Raw genomic sequence first — 22,653 nt, forward strand, 5'->3', positions numbered from 1 at the left:
AACAATTTTAATTCTAGTAATCTAGCCTAAGGAACTGATTTGAGTGTAAAGTATGTCTAAATATCTTTTTTTTTGTCACAGTTATTTAAAACAGCAAAAAATGGATAAATACAAATTCCTTTTCAGATTCTTTTCCATTATAGCTTATTACAAGATATTGAATATAGTTCCCTGTAATATACAGTACATCCGTGTTGTTTATCTATTTTATATATAGTAATGTGTATGTCAATCCAAAACTCTTTTTTTTTTGGTACTTTTTTTATTGGCGTGTAGTTGTGTCAATTTCTGGTGTACAGCATATGTTTCAGTCATACATATACACATATATATTCATTTTCATTATAGGTTACTACAAAATATTGACTATAGTTCCCTGTGTTATACAGTATAAACTTTTAAAAATCTATTTTATATATAGTAGTTAGTACCTGAAAATCTTGAACTCCCAATTTATCCCTTCCTACCCCTTTTACCCCCTAGTAACCATAAGTTTGTTTTCTTTTTTTGTTGTTGTTGTTCCTTTAATGTTTAAAGTTCTTAAAATGTTTTTTAAATATTTTTTATTGAGTTATAGTCATTTTAAAATGTTGTGTCAAATTCCAGTGTACAGCACAATTTTTCAGTTATATATGAACATGCATACATTCATTGTCACATTCTCTTTTGCTGTGAGCCACCACAAGATCCTGTATATATTTCCCTGTGCTACACAGTATAATCTTGTTTATCTATTCTACAGTTTGAAATCCCAGTCCCTTCCCACCCCCATCCCCCTGCATAAGTTTGTTTTCTATGTCTGTGAGTCTGTTCCTGTTTTCTAAATAAGTTCATTTGTTCCTTTTTTTTTTTAATTCCACATATGAATGAAATCATATGGTATTTTTCTTTCTCTTTCTGGCTTACTTCACTTAGAATGACGATCTCCAGGTCCATCCATGTTGCTGCAAACAGTATTATTTTATTCTTTTTCATGGCTGAGTAGTATTTATGTATATATTATATATGATATATATATATAAATATATATATATCTCCCACAACTTCTTTATCCAGTCATCTGTCAATGGACATTTAGGTTGTTTCCATGTCTTGGCTATTGTAAATAGTGCTGTTGTGAACATTGAGGTGCATGTGCCTTTTTGAATTATATTTTTCTCCAGATAGATGCCCAGGAGTGGAATTGCTGGATCATGTGGTAAGTTTATTTTTAGTTTTTCAAGGAACTTCCATATTGCCCTCCATAGTGGCTGCACCAAATAACATTTCCGTTAACAGTGTAGGAGGGTTCCTTTCTCTGAAATATTTCGCAATGTTTCCAAACCTCTTAATTTATCCCTCACCACCTTTCCCCTTTCATAACCATAAGTTTGTTTTTTATGCCTGTGAGTCTATTTCTGGTTTGTAAATAAGTTCATCTATATCTTTTTAAAAAAATTCTACATATAAGTGATATCATATGCTATTTGTCAAATCGACCTCCTTGAAAAAGTTTTGTCTCTTTCCCAATCTTCCATTCACGCTCCAACCTCCTATAGTATGATTTCTGTCAGAATCATTCTGATAAATTTTTTCTTCTTCTTCTTCTTTTTTTTTAATCTTTTTGTGGGGGGAGGTAATCAGATTTACTTACTTACTTTTGATGGAAGTACTGGGGATTGAACCCAGGACCTTGTGCATGCTAAGCACGCACTCTACCACTGAACTATATCCTCCTCCCAGAACTTTCACTCTTAAAGTACATCCATGAGGTCCTCCTTCTTGCCAAAATTATATTCAGACTTTGTCTTTCTTGATCTCTCTGTAGTACTTCCTCCATCTTGAAAACTTTCTCTCCCTTTGGCTCCCATCAGTCTCTGCTGATTCTTCTACTACTCCACAGACAGCCCTTCTCATTCTCTTTTGGGGACTCCTCTTTCTCCACGTAGCTCTTAGAGATGTCAAGTGTTACACAGAGTTCTTGCTGAGGGAGACTTTGTTCTCACTCTGTACTTCTAGATGATCTCATACATTCAGTGCCTTCAACTGCTATCAATACATGCTTGTATTAGTTTGCTAGAGCTCCCATAAAATGCCACAGACTCTCACAGGTCTGGAGGTTGGAAGTCCAAGATCGATGTACCAGTAAGGCTAGTTTTTCCTGAGGGCTCTCTTCTTGGCCTACAGATGGCCACCCTCTTGCTGCCTCTTCACAGGTTCATCCTTCTGTGTACACACACCCTATGTGTACAAACTTCCTCTTCTTATAAGGACACTGGTCCGATTTGATTAAGGCCCACCCATATGACCTCATCTAACCCAAATTACCTCTTTAAATGTCCTACCTCCAAACACAATCACATTCTGAGTTACTGGGGGTCTGAGCTTCACTATATGAATTTGGGGGGTACACAATAGCCATAACAATGCTGAAGATTCCCAGATTTCTCTCCCTAGCCCAGACACCCTTCCTGAACTTTAGATTGGTGTGGTTAACTTCCTCAGGGATATCTCTATCTTGCTGTCCCCACAGACATCTCCAACTTAACAAACCTGAAACTTAACTCATCATCTCGGCCAACAAGTCTGTGACTCTATCTAAATCCCTTCCTTGTGAAGAGCACCCTGTCACCCTGACCCCAATCCTGAAATCACTTAGTTTTTCTCTCTCCCATCATCTTTATGGCCAATGAATTTCAGTGAAGTGAATTTCCATGAGGTAGAAGGAACGGTTCATTCGACTTTCATTTTTTTGTTTTTTTAGATCATCAAAATGAAAAGGCAAATGCCTTAGAATATTTATGAGGACCCCGTTACCTGGATAGGTGTCTCATAACAAAATACTGACAGAAATTTCATGGGTCATGATTCTACTTGTGGTTACCACAGTATCTGGGGCTAGAAAATATTAAAATATTCAGATTTTTTACTGGTTAGGTGAGAGCCAAATGATGTCAAGGCATGCAATATTAACCAAACAGAGAATATGGGTGTTCTGAATGAAACCTCATGTGGCATCCAGTTGGAGAGCCAAGCTAAATTCAAAAGAACCAGACTGTAAGCAGTGATTTCACATTTGCATTGCAAGGAGCGATTTAATTTCAGCCAAACATTATTTGTTACATTTAATTAATGTTGTTAATGGTAACGTATTTTCTAACAGTTTGTTTCTAGTCATTTTGTCTACAAATTTGTTATTTTATAGTTGTACAAGAGATCAGCATAAGGAGCATATATCTATATATTAATATGTCAATTCTCGGGATCTACAACATTTTTTTTTCAATTGTGAAGTACCTCCTACGTTACTGGCTTAGGAAAGACTGTTTTAAATGCTGAGACTCCCTTAAGTGTATCTTTCCTCCCACATTGGCTTAGAGCCAAATTTGTAGCCACTTTTTGGCAGTGTTCAGGATTTGATGGAATACATTCTGTGATTAAACTCACTTTGGTTCTGTGTAATTTCCTGTATTGACTCTCTTTTCCTTATCTATATTCAGTGTTTTTGTCATGCTATACTGTATATATCTTGAAAGCTGCCCTAAATCCTTTCTGGAACAAGAATGAATACAAATAATTTCAGTTAGTAGGCAAGGGGTAAGAAACGCCGTGAACCTGACATAACATGGAGTAAATTTACAATCTCGGGTGATTTGGGGTCTCATATTTGGAATGAAAATACAAGACCATATACCTCTATAATCAGTTCTACAGGAATAATTGGAGCTGACTGCTACTTTCAGATGATCAACCTCAAAAATCAACAAGCTCGAGGGTGTGGATTCTTTCCTTCCTTCTCTTTTGGGAAAAATACCAGTGCCCTCTAGCGTCCAAAATTCACCCTACGTAGTGCCCTCCATATTCCTCAAAAAGTAATAATAGTAAACTGATACTAGAGATCATTGTTTAAAATAAATTTGGGGGCATCGAATCCTGGACCAAGCATGCGATTATCCTACAAATGACAATCTAAAATGCTTCTCCCCCGCCCTCCATGTTTTCAAGAGTTATTCTAAGACTTCAGATCTTTAGTTGAGCTTCACTCGAACCCAGATAATAATCTCATTGACCTTATCTTCTAACGCAAATGACGACCGTGTTTATTTATAGTACGCTGTAGTAATTGAAAGTATAGGTACAGAAGTTCTAAAGACCGTCAATCGGTTGTGGCGGAAATTTACTGCAGGATGCCTGCGTGTGCAACTGTTCAATCCTTGCGTTCGTGCTGCGCGGAGAAGCCCCGACAGCGACCCCACGCTTGCCGGGGGCACTCCTCCTTTCCAAGGCGCGTTCCGGTCTAGACATATCCGGGGCGCACCGAGAAGCGGATCGGGGGGGGGGGGTCGCTCTGTCCCCGGTTTGCTTTACTGCGAACCTGGAAACTCACTCTGCGGGGCCGGAGGCGCCCCTTCGCGGTGTAGGACTCGGAATCCCAGTCCCGGCGCGCCCCGCTCGCCAGCCTGCAGGTGGCATTCACGTCCTTCCGCCGCCGGGGAGCGGCCGCCGAATCTAGTTGCGCCGCAGCCCCTTCCCCCACCGCCAGCGCGGGGAAGGCTGATAGGCGGATTCGCCCCGAGGCTCCGGGACCCGCCCCTGACCCTGGCCACGCCCATCTCGGGGAGGTCAGCGTGCGGCGATTGGCGGCATGGAGGGGGCGGGGCTCCGGGAGGTGGACTGAGGGGGCCGGGCCCGGGACAGGACAAAAGCCGGGAAGGGGTAAAACCCTGCCCTGCCGGCCCTCTCTGGGTTTCTGCAGAGGCGGTGTCAGAAGCCAAAACATCTGGGTCCCAGCTGGGATTGCCAGTGTGTGCGCGTGAGCGTGACTGTGGCGTTCCCGGGTCATCGCCAGCCTACCTTGTCCTGCAGGTAACCGCAGGCTTCGAGGGGAGGCCCCAGGCCCTGGTTTTTAAGTAGAGGCTCTGAGTCTTGTCAGTGGCTGAAGTGGGAAAAAAGAAGGATCTTGGGTATGGTAGGGAGAACTTAGTGGCGAGTCCTGGTCGTAAGGCAGGGAAAATAATCCAGGTATTGGGCATGGGAAAAGAAAATGGGGATGAAGAAGGTGCTAGGTGCCTGGATTTGTTGAAGGCCCGCTCCTGGGCACGGGAGGGTGCATGCGGTGACAAATGGAAGGCCAGGTCTGCAACAGAGAAAAATCGGGCGGTCGGAGGATGCAGGGACGCGTGCAAGACAGTCTTGGGTTTAGGGGGAAGATAACGTGCGGCCTCTGGAACTGGAGGACTTGGGCCTGTGCATCGAACTCAGGCGGCTGGGACTGGCGGTGCGGCAGGCTGGGTGCGTCCGCACTTGGGGGCATGAAGAGGGGCGTTCGCTATGCCGTCCGGTGGGGGTTCGGGGCGGAGTGGGGGTGGAGGAGACCCAGACGCCGCCGGCAGCCTGAGTTCTGGGGGAGGCGTTCTCCCGCCGGCTCCCGGCGCCCGAGGGTTTAAAGATCTCCGCGGGAGAGGGAAGGGCGGGCGGGAAGACCTGGAAGGAGGAACTGAACCAGCTTTGGTTGCAGATCTCTTGCACAACGGCCACAAGGACTTGTCCAGGCCAGGAGGAGCTCGCTGGTCACAGTGTCCCCTAAGGACGTGCACACCCCAAGACTAGCTAACGCACGACGAGCTTGGGACGCGCCCTCCAGCGTGTGCAAGCAGATACTTTATTTGGAAGGTGCCTGCGGACCTTTGCACCTCTGGATACACTCAGCACTGTACTTTAAACCAGATAGATAAACCTGGCTGCCTGGCCAGTAGTAAAAGCAGCTAAAAGGAGTGCTTTGTATGTTTTATTTTTCTCTTCTCTTTTTGTTTTATTTTAGGAGTTAAACCGGACTCAGCTGAGTCAGCAAGATTGCAAGGCGTTGGGGTGGTTAGAAGTTATAAAGGTGAGATTTGGCCATTTCTCTCCTTTGATGTGGCTACTTTGATACGGCAATGCGGCGTTTAATTGGTCTTGGAGGTTGTTGTAAGAGAACTAGGCAGGAATATTTCCAGCAATAAATTGCAACTGTTTCCTTGTTTCTTTCAGTCTAGAGTCTTCTCTGCAAGGGCCTGATTTTTGTTTGTTTGTTTGTTGGTCTGTTTGTTTTTGCTCAGGAATTAATGTAGTTCATGAAACTCAGCCAAAAAGGAAAATGTAGCTAAAAATTTAGGGTTGATGAAAATAAAACAAGGTGAGAAGCTCATGTTTCTTAAACTGCTCTGTCTTAGTCCAAGTTTATTTTCTAGCATTACACAAGTGTGTCAGGAGATTGGAACCAATTGCTGCTTTCAGAATAAACAAACTGGCCCACTGGAAAAATCCTCCCTTTTGAAGTCGTTTGGATGGAGTCAGAAAATCTGAGGGACTAGTGTAGAAAGTGAATTCAATGGGGGCTAAAGCCCACCCCATGGAATTCAAATCTAGAAGAAATGAAATAGTATTCTACATTGTAGTAAGCCGGGATCTACAGTAAAGCTTCCCATTTTTTTAGTTAAAAGTGGTGGACATGTAATGGATGAGTACTGTAGAGAAAACCTGAAATGTTTCAGTTATGCATTATGAGATATAAAAAAAATTCCTGCCGAAAATGTGTCAATTGAGAAGAAAATAATTTAAAAAATGATCACTCAGTGTTGAAATTTCAAGTATGATGTATGACTATTAACTGTATTTGCCAGCAAAAAAAAAAAAGCCAAGTCATAACTCTTGCATAATACTGTGTAGGAATAGTAGGAATACAGCCTTGGAAGTGTATCAAAACTAAGATAAGTTTGCAGCCTCATTTTGTTTTGTTTTAAATACAAGGACAGATGTGACAGTGGAATCAGCATGACTAAATCATGTACTTTAAGCTGTACTTTAAATTAGACTTGAAATTACAAATGGGAAGTCACTGACTCATTCACACCAGTTTGTTCACTTTTTTATTCTAGTTGAGTTCCAGATGGTTCCAGTAATGGTCTAAGGACCCTCCAAAATACTAATACGTAGGATCCTAGAGCTGCAAATTGGGAAGTGAAAATGGGCCTGGGGGTTAGGAGTATATCCTGGCTTCTCACAGGGAACTGAAGCTTACAGCCTACTTTTAAAATTTAAAGGCCAAATTACTTTAGCTCAACTTTTCAAGAGATACTGTTCACAAGCCTCTTACATAATAGTTTTTTTTAGTCAGTTCTCCTGACTTTTCCATATATCTTAAAAGAACAAAAGCAATCTGCAGTTACGTTGCTAGGGGGAAAAAAGTTTCCATCAGAGCATCGTGAAAGGGAACAGATAACCTGTAGCAGGCTCAGGGCCTCCTCTGCCTCGCAGGGATCGTGCATAGGACATGGCCTTTCTTAAAGCACTTTTTTTTCTAAAAAAGGCATTCTTTATTTCTCCCCCACCTCTTCTTAATGGAGGTACTGGGGATTGAACCCAGAACCTCCAGCATGCTAAGCATGCACTCTACCACTGAGCTATTTCCCTCCCCTGACATGGCCTTTCTTTAAACCTCACCCAAAGGCTGCACCCCTTCCCTTTCTGGGAATCAGACTGATTTGTATTCACTACCCCCACGTTCCAGGAAGATACCTTTTCCTAGGATAATCCCAGTTCCCTGTCCTACCCACTGACAGCCAGAAGAACAGTTTAGGAGTTGTGATACCAAGGACAGGACAGGGATATGCCCTGGGCATATCTAACTCAGAAATCAGTTTTTATTCCGTGTGACATTCCCAGTATCCACTATTGCCTCTAGGAATATATAGTTCCACTTTCATCTTTCACTTTTAAAAAGACTTAAAGTTTTCTTAAAGTGGGTCACTAGAACTTGTTGAATCTCCTCAAAGATAGTTATTTTAACCAAAACAGCCTCTTAAAAAGGGGAAGTAATAGCATACATTCTGCTCATCTTGAGGGCCCAGTAAAAGGAGGAGTTAGATAGAAGTGTTCAAATAAACATGATGTTGTGGAAATAATCTCACTTTATAAGAAACCAACATTCAAGACTGATGATTACATTATCAAGGGCATGTTTACAGGCTCAGGCTCCCTCACAGTCTAGCTGGATGGCCTTGGGAAAGCTTTTTTTTTCTTTTAGCAAAGTAGAATTGGGGGAAAAAGTAGAATGGAAAAATAATTTCCATCTTATCAGGGTGAAATCACACAAGAAGCACGTAACACCATGCTTTATACAGAGAATGTGTTCAGTTCTAATGGTTAATGTAATCGTTATTCTTAGCTTTTTATGTAATCGTGCTATTATGAATTGTTCTTTTAGAAGTCACCAAGTTGTATTTTGTTTTTACACTATAATGAAACAAATGACAAGATATGTGTCTTATGTTATTTTCTTCTTAAAGGTTTATTGAAATCAAAATGTCTCAAAAAATCCAAGGCGGTTCTGTGGTAGAGATGCAGGGGGATGAAATGACACGAATCATTTGGGAGCTGATTAAAGAGAAACTCCTCTTTCCCTATGTGGAATTGGACCTGCACAGGTAAATAACTCACTTTTCCAAGTAGCAAACTCAGAAAGCATCATCTATGTGATTTCAGGGTATAAGTGGCTTTTTTACATAGACACAGCTGTATATTGTGAATAAAGCTTTGGGGTGAGCTTATATGCAAATAAATATGTAACCAAACTCATGTGCCCGTGGTGCAGAAAGCCAAATTCTGACAGCATGTATTTATAGGAAAGTAAGGGTTTATCTGCAGGGCGCCAAGCAAGGGAGTGGGAGACAAGTCTCAGATCCACTCCAACTTGGTCTTTCAGTTAGGGGTGTTTTTAAAGGAGAAGAACCAAGAAGCTGGGGTTAACCCTCCTCTCGTGAACTTTCTGTGACATTTCAGAGGGTGGGCAGGTTGTCTCTGGTTTACACCCTCTGGGCAGGTGGTCCATGACTCTGGGGCCTGTTGGCTTATCTTGCCCTGGAGAAACAACCTGAGTTTGTGGTTAATGATGTTATCAACAACAGCAGTTTTAGTCATTACCAGTGTTGTCTACAATAACAATTTAGCCACCTGATTCTGGTTGATTAGCACAGGACTGAGGGCAGAGGAGACAAGCAAGGAATAAAGTTTTGGATGGACTGATTAATCATAAACTCAGTAAGGGAACTCCATTTTAGGGGGACTGGGTTTCAAATATATGTGCAAATGAATCTTTAATTTTAACATAATACTAGAAACACTGAGCTTGTCATTGTTCAGAAGAAAAGAATTATGATGGCAAGATTCTCAGGTCTTTCCAAGCCTCTATTTCCTGTGAAGGTTTTATCTGTGGCCAAGAATAGCACAAGGTATTATTTGTGGAAGGGGAAATAATAAGAATATACCCTCTATTAGTCGGTAAAGTGAATGTAGTTAACACAGTTTTGTACCTTCAAAAGGATAGAGTATTTTCTGTCACTCAGTGAACCTTTTTACCTTTTCATTCCTTGCCTTTTGCCCTTTTCACACAATTGTAGCACAGAAAGGATTCTTGAAGTTATGTAATACAATGCCCACCTTTCAGGAGAAGTTCCTTAAACCATTTGTGTCCTAGAGATTGGATCCTCTGTCCTGTGTGAAAAGTATTTGGAGACAGATACGAAAGTCTCTATGGAATTCTTTTATTTTTTTCCCCTGTGTTTTTCAGAAATTTGCTCATGCTCTTTGTACACTTGAACTAGGTAAAGCCAGAATTTTCACAAGGGTGTTGTGGCTGAAGACTGGCATGGTAAAATCTTCAACAACACATTTTAGCTAAACTATTGGCAACTGTAAGTGTGTTTGCCTTGACCCAGAGTTATTCCTCAGACTGTGTACTGGGGACCTATAACTTGTTTGGGTGGAGACATTTAATTCACATGTTGTCATTAGACACCCTTTTTAATTTATTCTAAACAGTCATCACACCTAGAAGGCAAAGAGTCACTGGCTAGAGACTAAAGAATTTTTGGAGACTTAAACAAGTTTAAGTTGTTCCAAAATTGCTGTTATTATTACTTGATTGGTTCTTTTTGAGGGGAGTGGAGCGATTCATTTGCTTTATTTCCTGTTAGCTAGACAGTGATCCAGGCCATTTATCCATCCTTTTCTCCTAGAAATGTTAAGAAGAGAAGCAAAAAATTCACTAATTTGCTGGCAGGTTTCTTCTGATGAAGAATGTTTCCTATGAACATGAATACTGCGGACCACACTGCTTGTCTGAGTTAGGAGTAGACATTTGTAGATATTCAGCACTTCCTAAGCCATAAGATAAGAGAGTTGCTGGCTTTGTTAATGTCAATGAAAAAATTAATCAGTAGTTATCTAAGAAAGAAATGGAAAATTTTATTCATCCCAACCTGAGGATTATAACCCAGGGAGACAGTCTCAGAAAGCTCAAGAGGTCAAAGTGCACAACAAAAACTTACAAGTTTTTGAGACGACATATTGACAGTGTACATGGTCCACATCTTAACGTACAAAGCGAGTAGTGGGTCCTCATGACCCCTTATAAGATGAAGAAGGAAGGTTATCTCCTAAGGAGGTCTGGTTAACGCAGATGCACAGTACACTCTCCAGGGGAGGAAGGAGGCCCAAACGGTCAAAGCAATTTGGAATTATTTTTATTTGGAAATACATCATGAGATCATATTCCCTTCTACTTTCCATCACGAGTTGGGAAATCTAAGGGAAGGAAAATACAAGAACTGAAAAGAGAAATCTAGAGGCTTAATGAGTTCAGCAAGTTTTGAAAGCTGAAAAAATTTGAAAAGCTTTTAAAGCCTTGGAGAACAAAATAAACTGTTTCACTACTGTTTTGTTTTTCCTGCTTTTAACTATCACATGCTTTAAGTGAAGCTTTACAGTCCTTTTCTATGCTCTGTGGGCAACCAGCATTCTTTCCTGCTCTGAATAAGCCACAGTCTGGGTATTGGTGTATAGTAAGCTCTAACTCACTGGGGTATATAAAACCGTTGCTGGATTTCATTTCTTATGCAGGCTTGTTTCCAGAGGAAGAAGACTTGCCCAAGATTTAGGGAAAGGTTCATCAGTCGACTAACTGGCATTAATAAATGAGTCATTAGCATTTCTGCACTGTCTTACCTGTAACTCCCACCACTTTAATGCCAAAATACAAGAAATGCTGTAAACTCTTTGACGCCTTTATTTTTAGAGCACAATATTCACTACGGGAAAAATAACGCTTCGGCTTGCATTTTTACACTAACTAGGTAGAAGGAAGTCTGCAGAAAGAATGCTGGTGTGCTGTTACTGCCTCTCTGGTGAAGAGCAGGCAAAGGGGGCAGAGCGTAGTGGTTTTCACTGAGGTTCCTTCGGGACTGCTTCCCAAGAGGCTTAATGGTTCAGCAGGTCTCCCAACACAGGGAGGCGTGGCCCTGCAGTCCAGACTTCCTTGGTGCTCTTTTTCTGATGGCAGCCACCTTCTGTGTGTCCGGTATACTCATGCTGAAAGTTGGCAGATTTGGGTGTATTTGGAGCCTCCACTTTCCACAGCGAAGGGCCTGCATGCCATCACCATGCATAGACCGGTACATGGTGATAGACCGGGGACACCCTCAGTCACCTGTCAGTTTGTCTAAAGAGTTACGCTTACAATTTTTTCCTCCCAGCTACGATTTAAGTATAGAGAATCGTGATGCCACCAATGACCAGGTCACCAGGGACGCTGCAGAAGCTATAAAGAAGTACAACGTTGGTGTCAAGTGTGCCACCATCACCCCTGATGAGAAGAGGGTGGAGGAGTTCAAGTTGAAACAAATGTGGAAATCTCCAAACGGCACCATCCGAAATATCCTGGGTGGCACTGTCTTCAGGGAAGCTATTATCTGTAAAAATATCCCCCGGCTTGTAAGCGGGTGGGTAAAACCAATCATCATAGGTCGTCATGCTTATGGGGATCAAGTAAGTGATGTTGGCATAACTTGATTTTCATATTCTTCTTTCATGGCCCTTGACTGCCCAGCAGTTCTGATTTATATGTGTTTTATGCGTAATGGTGTCTACTGCCATTAAGCGAGGTACAAAATTGAGCAATGAATATATATACATTTAGATAGAAGTAAATACAGATAAACTCATAGGTAGGTACCTGCCTCAACACAAATGATTCTTTTTCAGACATGTTTTTTCTTCCTTTATCTTTTTATTAGGTTAAACCATATGATATAGACATTTTCATATAGATAATTTCTTGTGGTTCAAACAAATCAGTGGTTCTCAACCCTGGCTATATAATAGGATCTCTTTACAGGTTTTTTTGGTGTTTTGTTTTGTTTTGCTTTAAAAAAAAGTTCATCTTCATTCCAGTGCCCAAGCCCCACCCTACAACAGCTAAATCTGAATTCCATGGGTTCAGGCATCCTAAAGCTCCCCGGGTGATTCCAATGTACAGCCAGAGTTGAGAACTACCAAAGATTATATTACACATGATCATTTCCTGCATAAAAGGGAAAACTGATTCAGTAGTTGAAAACAGTCTCTTTTAAAACATTTCTTCCCTCCTTGGGGAAAAAAAAAGCAGAGTTTCTGTACAAGTGGGCTCATTGCCAATTTAAACAGAAGAGCCACCAACTAAACAAAATAAAAATTCTGTGTTGAAACTTAAGTTTCAGACTTTCATAGAAAGCTGCTTCTTCTGTCTTTAAAAAGCTTTGAAAATAAGAGTCCCTGATGCTGACACCCAGAGGCTTTGATGTAGCCATCCTTAAAAAAAGTGTGGCCGGGGCAGATGACTCTGTCTCGGGCACAGGGTCATTGGGTCAGTCCTGAGGGGTGGCTCCCTTTGTTCTCTCGTGGGGCTCAAACTGTGGCCAGTCCCTTCAGATACCTCCCAAGAGCCCCAGGAGAGAGAATGTAGACAGGAGAGCTACAGACTCGCTAATCCTGGGGACTCTGCTTGACTTGGTGTCTTTTCTTGTCCTTTTCCTTTTTTACTATTTTGGCATCAGTCACTTGGAAGAATGGTCATCCTATTTATTAAAGTCCAGATTGAAAATCTCAAACCTCAGGTGGACTCACTAATGACTTACGTGTGTACAAACCTCTGGAAAGCATTTATGGTGTTTTGGTGCCTCAGTTTCTTCCTTTTGAGAAATGAGAAGAAATTACCACCCACAGTAAAGGACTTTATATGTCAGAAGTGTTCTGCATAAAGTAGATACTTAATCTGTATGGTTATCTGTCAGCTCTTTTACCAGCTGCCATTAGTATTATTCTACACAAACATAAACAGATTGTATGGCTGGCATCTGCTGGTGCCTGGCTCTGAAAGAATTCTAATCTAAGCCATTGAAGAAGGTACAAGGCAGTGAAGATATACCAATGCCTAGCATGGGCTGAGCATTAGTAGCGATGATAACCGTGAGGAGTCTGTGCTCTGAAGACAGAGCTAAGGTCCAGTTCCCGATTCTTTTCACCCTAGATGGGTTATCTCCACTACATCACAGTTCCTTCCTTGTAAGATTGATGTAAGGATCAAATGAGGTACTGAGGGATACAAGTTAATCATTTAAAGTGTCTGTCATCTAGCGAGGACTAGGCAGCAGGGCTGTCATCATCGTCTTCAGAGCTACAACTAGCATGTTATCATCCCCCTCCAGGAAGACTTCCTTGACCTCCAGTTTGTGGTCATTTCTCTTCCTCCGTTTTCCGATAGCGTTTTTTATCTACGCCTCCTTTGACGACTGATGGCTCTTAACGGTGCTTCTTACTTTTCTACGTCTTTCCTAGGTTGTAAGCTTTGTCAGGGGAAATACTTTATATTATTCTCTCTCATCCTCTATCTCTGTTCAGAAAACTGCCCCATACCAGGTAGATGCCTAGTAAATACTGATTTCTAATGTGTACTGCCACTAGCGAGCTCTGGGAACTCTCTGGATCTCTATTTCCATCTCTAAAATAAAAGAAGGTTGAGCTACAGTACCCTGTTTTCTCTATGTCTTCCAGCTCTATATTCCATGATTTTTATTCCTTCCTTGTAATTCTTGTTTGGACAGGTTTTAAAATTTTTTTCTTTATACCTTTTTTTCCTTCTACACAGTACAGAGCAACCGATTTTGTTGTTCCTGGGCCTGGAAAAGTAGAGATATCCTACACGCCAAGCGATGGGTCCCCCAAAATGACATACCTGGTACATAACTTCACAGGTATGTATACATCCACCATGAGCTATGTCTTTCTTTTTTTTTTTAACGGATCATTTAGACAACATTATTACTGGTTTTTTAAGGTTAGTTGTGTGACTGCCTAGAAATACAACCTGAACCTACAACATTTCCATAGGACTCAAAATCTAACATAAAAAAGTACCTGGCGTCCTGTGTTATTGATAAAGGCACAAAAGGAATTAGCTACTTAATTGGAAGTGCATATAGATAATTGGAAATACAAGTAGATAATTATTCATCTCTCTTAAAACATAGAGGGAAGATTGCCAGGAATCTGTTTTGTGCGAATTATATAAATTAAACATTAATAACCCCAAATCACCTGTCAGGTAATCCTGCCCTTTGCTCTGGCAGGGTTCGTATTTGAAAATGACTATGCTGTGTATTTGCTGAAGTTTCCTTGTTCTTCTGAGGATTTAGTCTGTGAAAGTTGAATGTTTGTTTTCTGCCTTTTCCTTCCCACCATCCTGCTACTTCTAAGGTCCTTTGTGGCAAATCTCACCCAACAGTTGTTGAAAGAACAGAGGACCCTCTTTCTCCACTGTTAGTAAAGTTGTTAAAAGCACTCAAACAAACAAAAACTCAAAACTCACCTAGGTTTTGTTTTCCTTACCTCTTCTAAATAATAATCACCTTAATGGAATTTCGTTCTGCCAGTTTCAGCGCCTTTCACATCCTGAGCCCAGGCTGACCCTGGGCAGTGGCACAGATTTAAGTCCTATCTTGTAGTAATAACAAAGTTCAAGCAATTAGGAGTTGTGAAACACCAGTGATTACATATACCATAATTATTTCTACCAATGACAGACCGAACTTTCAGTATCCTCTAGGAAATCACAAGAATTTTCATTTAATATTTGAAAAGCAAAGTTTTCTCAATGGCTGAGGATTGAGTGCACGCTTAGAGTTTAAAATACATGTTTGAAATTTTTATAATATGACAAGAGAGTTTAAAAATGATTCACCCCTTCTTGAGTGTATTTCTCGTTCATATCAGTAGTTTTTGGTATTTCAGTATCTTCAGGATCCTAAATACCATGTTTTTCTCATTTATATTGCCCTTTCAAAACAAGTTAGAATATCCTTACCTAGAACTGACTTTCCTCCAATTATGTCTCTTGGGAACTCATGGAGTATTCAAGTTGGAGGCCTGGCTGGGACTTTTTGAAGCCTGGACTCAGACCTGAGAGCTGGGAATTGGGTGTTCTGGTGGTGGCGGATGGATTTAGACCGGTTACTAGTATACCCTATTTATCTTCTTCCTATTTTGTCTTATCGATGTTCCCCCATCACAGAGAGTGGTGGTGTTGCCATGGGGATGTACAATCAAGATAAGTCAATCGAAGATTTTGCACACAGTTCTTTCCAGATGGCTCTGTCTAAGGGCTGGCCTTTGTATCTGAGCACCAAAAATACTATTCTGAAGAAATACGATGGACGCTTTAAAGATATCTTTCAGGAGATATATGACAAGTAATTACAGTTCTTTTTCTTTTTCTTATTTTTCTTACTATTTTTTCTTTTTCTTTTTTCTCATGTAAGCTGGCCTTTATATATAGTAAAGAATTTCCATCCTTATCTCTTTGATTCTGGGACAAATTGAGTGAAAACGATTGCTGTCCCATTAAGGTAGGGGCAAAACTGAGATTTAACAGGAGTGAAACAAAGCTCTTGAGTTGCTTTTAGATGGGAAATGTGTTCTCAGATGAGGGTCCTGCATTTTTTTTTCAGAGCCAGAGTTTAATATTTGAGTAAAGGTACCCTGTTAGTGATGGGAAGTTCCAATTTTTCAAACGTGTGTTTCTGGGTTGGGCCCATTTCCATTCTTTCTGAAGTCCATTGTTACAATTTAAAGCTCTGCTTTAGTGGAGTCATTTGAACTTAAGTCTATGCTTATAACAACCTTGGGATCAACGTCACATGAGCACTTGTGAACCTTTAAGATGGCACCCCTCCCTTTGAGGTGCCAGGGCTCGGATTTTAGGTATCTTTCCTCGGGTGTTTTAATTCCTCTTTCCACTACCTGTCTATACCAAACCTAGAAGTTGTCCCAGTTTCCTAAATGATATCGAGCAGTAAAACGGTCTTTGCCCTATTACCTTCCTAAAGTAAGCTTAATCTCAAGAATCTGATCAATAGTGTATTAAAAACTGTAAAAGTAGTATTTGGAACACTCTTCTATCTTGCTTAATCCTCACATGTCTGCAGAGTGGGTGAAATCGCGCTACAGATGGGAAATTGGGGTTTCACAACTAAAAGCTGATTGAGCAGGGATTTGAGCCCCTGCCTGTCAGATCGCTGAATTTGTGTTGCTTCTATTAAAAAGTGCTGCTTCCAGCCCCACCCCCGCCCCTCTGGAGGGCAGATGATGTCCCAGCAAAACCAGTTTTCTTTGTTTATTGTTCTCCTTTCTTTCTTGTTTCTTAGGCAGTACAAATCCCGATTTGAAGCTCAGAGTATCTGGTATGAGCACCGGCTCATCGATGACATGGTGGCCCAAGCCCTAAAATCGGAGGGCGGCTTCATCTGGGCCTGTAAGAACTATGATGGTGACGTGCAGTCCGACTCGGTGGCCCAAGGTGAGGAGCCGGAGGACCAAGGAGGGGGGCTTGGCCTGCAGCAGACAGGTCACACCTCGCTAGCTCTCCTTGTGGGAAGGGGGATTCTGTGGCCCTTTGTTTGTAAAAACATGAAATGCTAGCACCACAAGGCATCCAGGTGCATCTGCTCAGCTGGCAAATAAGAAAATTGAGCTCAGACTGGGTCACTTCTCTCAAGAAGTCAAGAGGCTTCTCTCAGGGTCCCGCAGTGGGTTGAGACTACTGGCTGCAGTGTCAGATGTTAACATAGTTTATGTCTCAGACCTTTTCCCCAGTTGAAGTTTCACTGCCTCCAACAGGCAGGCCAACTGCCTGATCTGAAAATCGCTCTCTTTTCCCTGCAGACTCGGGCAAGGAGGGGCCAGGGTTGTCTTGTAACCAAGGGGGCTTCCTCCAAGAGCCCATTCATCTGGTGACAGCTACTAATCATGCCCCTTCTGCCAGCCTTGACGGCTGTTCTTGGTAGTACCATTTAGAACACATGTGTTTACCGCTTAGCTTTAAATACAAGGAACTGGGCAAAGAAGCCCTGTGCTGTTCACAGAAATTCCAGGAACCCTGGGCTTCATGCCAGAGAAATGCTCCCCTCCCTGCTTTCCTCACACCAAGTTGCTCTTCAGCTTCAGTTACCCAGGGCAGCTATGTACACGTGAATCTCTTCAGTGACTGTTTGTGTTCTCTTTAATTATGCTTGCTTTTCCCCAGGGAGTAGTACTTTTTCTTTCTCTTATGAAAGTTAATCATCTCCTATTTGTCCGGAAATCAGTAGCTAAACCGGTTAAAGATAACTTTCATGTCAGATAAATGAGTTACAACTCCCTTTACCCTCCTCCTGTTTCTCTAAATCCTCACAGTCATTTGGACTGAATGCAGTAGAGGAAAGAGTGTTGCTTTGTGGTGATTCCGTGGTGGGTAAGGAAAACTATTCCTTGTAATCAGAGTTCATGGAAAGGGACCCAAATCATTCATTCCGTTGTTTCTAAATGTTGCTATGCAACAGCAAGAGAGTCATCTCAAATGTAATTGTCAAGTTATAGAGGCTTAAAGGACTTCAGAGAAGGAGTTCTCAAGCGCAGAGTTCAGTGGTGCACTGATAAGATACCTGGCTCTGTGTCTGGGCAGCGCCTGTAGATAAATGTGACCTCAAAGTAGTTAAGCAAACTAAAAAGCACCAGAGCTGTCCTTACATTCGTCCTTCTCCAGAAGCACAAACTACTTTGGACTCACACTAAACATTTAATTTATGTCCTCTATTTTGACAGTGGTACCAACTAGTGTCTCCTAATATTAATAGATAGATTCACTACGGATGTGGCCCTGAATGTCTCCAATCAATAAATATTTTAGACACTACTAAAGCCTCATACCAACATGATGATATGAAAGGAGCGACTAATTCAGCGTAGAAATTTCTAACTATACTCAAAAATGAGTCCAAAAAAGTGTTTATTTACTTTCAAATCAAAAAAAAAAAAAAAAGAGCAGCCTATTATAAATTTGCATTATTAACTCCATAGCTGCTCACGGGAGATAGCAAAAATGGAGAAAAGTGTTCTTTGCATTTGAGTGTAAAAGAATGAATGAAAGAAGAAAAATGAATTAAAACTTAAAAGTTTTAATGTGACTTAAAAGTTGTAATGTGGTTCTCTGACTAGGAAACCACAGAATAGAATGGTTCTGGCGGGACTGTGAGAGTGAGCAGGGGTGAGTGGGGGGTTCTTTGATCCATCCCATTCTGTTTTTAACTGGCTTTTTCTTCCCAGTCCCAAGAGAGCCCAGGTGCAGCTTGATGGCAACTCATTAATCTTTATTTTCGCAGTACAGGAGAGCATCTGCACATGAGAATAACAGTAACATATTGAACTCTTACTCAGTGGTTACTATTCTAAAGAATATGAATATGCATTTTTTCATATATATTCTTGGATATATGCATAGTCATCTAATTCTCATAACAGCCCTATGAAGGAAGTGTTTTTATTATTCCCATTTTACAGGTAAGAGAACTGAGCCACACTAGCAAGGGAGTCATGGGACTAGGGTGGAATGCAGGTGGTCAGACCATGGGCCCCTCTTCATGGAGCGGGTGCCTCTGAGGTAGATAAGTGAGGAAAATGCACAGTGTTTTCTGAAAGGCAGAATTATTATTGGTGCCTCCTTATGCTCCTGTGTATTTTGTCCCCGAGATCTGACAAGATTAAGTCATTTTCTCTCATCCCTGAGACCCAGTGCTCCTCGTGCAGTGGGCTTCAATGCTTCGTGTTCTGCCGCCTACAGGTTATGGTTCTCTTGGCATGATGACCAGTGTGCTGGTTTGTCCAGATGGCAAGACAGTGGAAGCAGAAGCTGCCCATGGGACTGTAACACGTCACTACCGTATGTACCAGAAAGGACAGGAGACATCCACCAATCCCATTGGTAAGATAATGTTTACTGCTACATTGATTTCCAACCAGAGGGTAGAGATCTCCAAAGGGATTCAGACGTGTTCCTTTGGCTGCCTAATCCATTGTGTATAAAATCATCACCAAACAACAGATTTGTTGTACTCATAAAAGCTATGTTAATATGTTTTTTAAAACACAGAATATATGCTTCTTCATTTTGTGGGAGAATATACATTACAGAGAAGGATGTTATCAACAATCATGCTTTTCCTCCGTTGCAGTGAAATGTCATATGTGGCTAAGACTCTGAAGCCCCATTGATGGATTCTTCTAACCAGGGTTCAAGGATAGCACTTTAGAAACAGATCACAGCCTAGAAAGAGGAGAGACCAATACAGGCAAGAAACAGAAGAAATTTTGACCTTTCCCAAATTAGTAAACGCCTTAAGCTTCACATACTACTATGTGAATATGTGCTTTTTTAAAGCTCTAACAAAATCCAAAACATTTCCTCTACAAAAATGCAGATTTTTTTTTTTAAAGTTTCTATTTGGTAAAATATTTCCAACTCTTCTAAAACTTATAGCCCATATGGATAGCATCCAGTGTAGTCAGTCGCCTAAACAAACAAACAAACAAAACTGTTCTATTTTTGGGAACTGAAACAGGAGTATTTCTAACCAGTATGACTAAAGTGTGCTTTCTTTTTTAATCCCTCTCGTTTAGCTTCCATTTTTGCCTGGACCAGAGGCTTAGCCCACAGAGCTAAGCTTGATAACAATAAAGAGCTCAGCTTCTTTGCAAAGGCTTTGGAAGAAGTCTGTATTGAGACCATTGAGGCTGGCTTCATGACCAAGGACTTGGCTGCTTGTATTAAAGGTTTACCCAAGTAAGTCTAAAATGCCCTAAGCTCTGTGGTCAAATTACCATTTATCCTCACTGGGCTCAGAACATCAAGTGCTTTTTGGAGTTACATGAATTGTTATTTGTCATCTGGTCCAGGGCTCAGCAGATATTATCTGTGAATTGTCAGATAATAAACATTTCAGGTTTTGTGGAACATACAGCAACTATGGAACTTTTCCTCTGTAGCCGGAAAGCAGTCTTAGGTGATACAGAAGCTAATGTGTGTGGCAGCGTTCCAGTCGAACTCTTATGTACAGACCCAGGCTGCAGCCTGGACTGGGTTCAGGGGCCAAGGTATAATTTGCTCACCCCTGATCTAACTGGCAATCAATTGGAGAGACAAGGTTCTGCTTAATTTAACAAGAAAATTATAGACAGAAACAAATGGACCCCCAAGGCTATTTTATTCCACCCTTTTATTTTCTTTAATTTACGGATAAGAAAAGTAAGCAGTACAAGTATGAGATGTCCTGTTGCTCATAGTCCCTTCCTTAGTATCTATAGCCAGTAGTCAGATACTCGAGGACACATGTATTGGCCCGGACTTTTCTAAGAACATGGTGGCCCACATCCCAGCTGGATTAGCTGCTGATCAGGGATTCCTCCCTCAAAGTTAGAGTTGGCTACTATGACTCAAGGAACAATACTAAAATCTAACATCAATCCCATGTCCCAACCGTGTGTCCTCAGAAACCTCCATTAGGGTCAGTACACCTCAGTAATAGGGATATACTCAGTTACTACATCTTTCTTATCTTAAATTTCCAGCAAGAATACAGTGTTTGAAATGTTCCTATTGGGGTGTTACCTTTAAGCCTATTTGAATAGGAGCCTGTCGGCAGGATTATGAAGGCCTATCCATTGTCTTTTGTTTTTTAAGTAAGACAAAGGTAGAAATAAGAGCACTACAACTTTTTTTGAAGACATGTGACAGTTTGTGGGGATGTATGTAAAGCATGACCATACCCTGGATAGGTTTTGTTATTTTTAAGGAGGTACAAGAAATGGGCTGATTTCAGTCTCCCAGGCATTAGTCTGAACTGAAGCTCTGGGGTCGTTTCACCCTCAAAGCTACAAGGCCAGGAACCTCCTGTGAATGTGTGTGTGCCCAGCCTCTACTGCAGACTGCCCGTAGCCTGGGTCAGCCCCGAGGACCTGGAGCACAGTCATCGGCCATCAGCTTGTAGCTTGTTAACATTCATCAGTTTTCTTCTAGAAATAAGTAGAACACTACTTGAGGTAGCATCTCTAGGACTTTTCCTATCAGATCAGAGACAAACTAAATTTCCTTCTTTTCTTTTTCGCCTATTAGTGTGCAGCGTTCTGACTACTTGAATACATTTGAGTTCCTGGACAAACTCGGAGAAAACTTGAAGATAAAACTAGCTCAGGCCAAACTGTAAGGGCATTCCTAGGCTTGGGAGGCTAAGTGGGGTTTTTTTTGGTAACTAGTTCCACTGGTTTACATTTCTCTGTATAACACTCAAGGGCAAAGGCAAAATCAATTTTGTAATTTCTTTAGAAGCCAGAGTTTATCTTTTCTATAAGTTTACAGCCTTTTTCTTATCCGTACAGTTATGCCACCTTTGTGAATGTGGCAGGGAACTTTTTTTTAATTTGATTTTCTTTTCTACTAGTAGTCTAGGAATTACTTTTAGTGTCCATTTGTACTCACTGTCACTTTTTCTCATGTTCTGATATAAATGACCAAAATGAGGAGTGCTTGAAAGGGTAAACTATAGCCATGGTATGATTCCCGAAAATTGTGTAAAGTAGAAATTCATTCCCTTCCCCACTTCCCATGGCCTGTGCAACTGGGTGGGTTTGATGTAACAGATGTCTCACTACGGAAGGTTAAAGCTGTATGTTAAACTTGCACGTGATTTGGAATGAAAAGCATGGCTGTAACTAAAATGTCTTGAAGACACAGTCATTTCTATAAAGAGCTCTAGTTGAATGTTTCAAAAATACTAAATATTTTCGAGCTCACTGAAGAAGCCAGAATAGAAACTACCTAGGAGTTTGTCCTCTGTGTTTGCCTCCTCCTCCTGGCCTTGTGTGGCCTGAGTATGATGCTCCGCTGAACAGCACATTTCATCCAAGTGCAATACTACAAGCCGCACCTTTTTTGCACTTCTGCTGTCCTGTTTTATTTCTTTTATATAAATGGGATTTTTCAGAAGTTGATTGTAAACACTATTCTAGTCCTGTTCTTCATCTAAACTCAGTTTTAATTAAAATTAAGTGCTAATGACTAGTCTTCTGAGTTTTTATTTATGGAGTGTACTTCAGTTGCCAGGCACCATCCTAGGTCCTAGTAAAAAGTCTGCCCTCAGGCAGTTTCTGTGGGGAAAATGGATAAGTAAACAGTGAGATAGAGGTTCTACAGAGAAAGGGAAAGAGGACCAAAGATAGAACAAAAGGGGTGATTATGAAATATTAGGGGATCGACTGTGCATATGCTAAGGAGTTTAGGTATTGGCATATAAGTTAATAGGGAGCCAGTGAAGATGTAAGAAGGGAAGGGGCACATGATCATATTTTCATTTAAAAAGATTGCACCCTGAGCAGCTTTTAGGAAGAATAGGTAGTAGTAGAGTGAGGCAGGGAGTGGTGAGCACAGTTGAGGAAGACAAATTACAAGAGTATTGTCCT

The 22,653-nt window shown here is 41.2% G+C and overlaps 1 protein-coding gene across 1 annotated transcript; it reads left to right on the forward strand.

Annotated features, from left to right (window-relative positions):
• The first annotated feature begins 4,678 nt into the window (after positions 1-4,678).
• Positions 4,679-22,252, forward strand: IDH1 (isocitrate dehydrogenase (NADP(+)) 1). Its single transcript, XM_010985432.3, has 10 exons — positions 4,679-4,845; positions 5,801-5,866; positions 8,307-8,444; positions 11,550-11,841; positions 13,979-14,084; positions 15,401-15,578; positions 16,533-16,684; positions 18,983-19,123; positions 19,819-19,981; positions 21,311-22,252. The coding sequence occupies exons 3-10, from the start codon at positions 8,323-8,325 to the stop codon at positions 21,399-21,401; spliced, it is 1,245 nt and encodes a 414-aa protein (XP_010983734.1). The 5' UTR covers positions 4,679-4,845; positions 5,801-5,866; positions 8,307-8,322; the 3' UTR covers positions 21,402-22,252.
• Positions 22,253-22,653: the final 401 nt, after the last annotated feature.

This window comes from Camelus dromedarius, chromosome 4 (genome assembly GCF_036321535.1).
Source record: "Camelus dromedarius isolate mCamDro1 chromosome 4, mCamDro1.pat, whole genome shotgun sequence".
Taxonomy (NCBI): Eukaryota; Metazoa; Chordata; class Mammalia; order Artiodactyla; family Camelidae; genus Camelus; species Camelus dromedarius.

Bases quoted from the DNA above. Each gene is read 5' to 3' on its own strand.
- IDH1 (XM_010985432.3), top strand. From the start codon at position 8,323: ATGTCTCAAAAAATCCAAGGCGGTTCTGTGGTAGAGATGCAGGGGGAT. The intron at 15,579-16,532 runs GTAATTACAGTT...CTTGTTTCTTAG, and splicing joins TTTCAGGAGATATATGACAA to GCAGTACAAATCCCGATTTG. The intron at 16,685-18,982 runs GTGAGGAGCCGG...TGCCGCCTACAG, and splicing joins GTCCGACTCGGTGGCCCAAG to GTTATGGTTCTCTTGGCATG.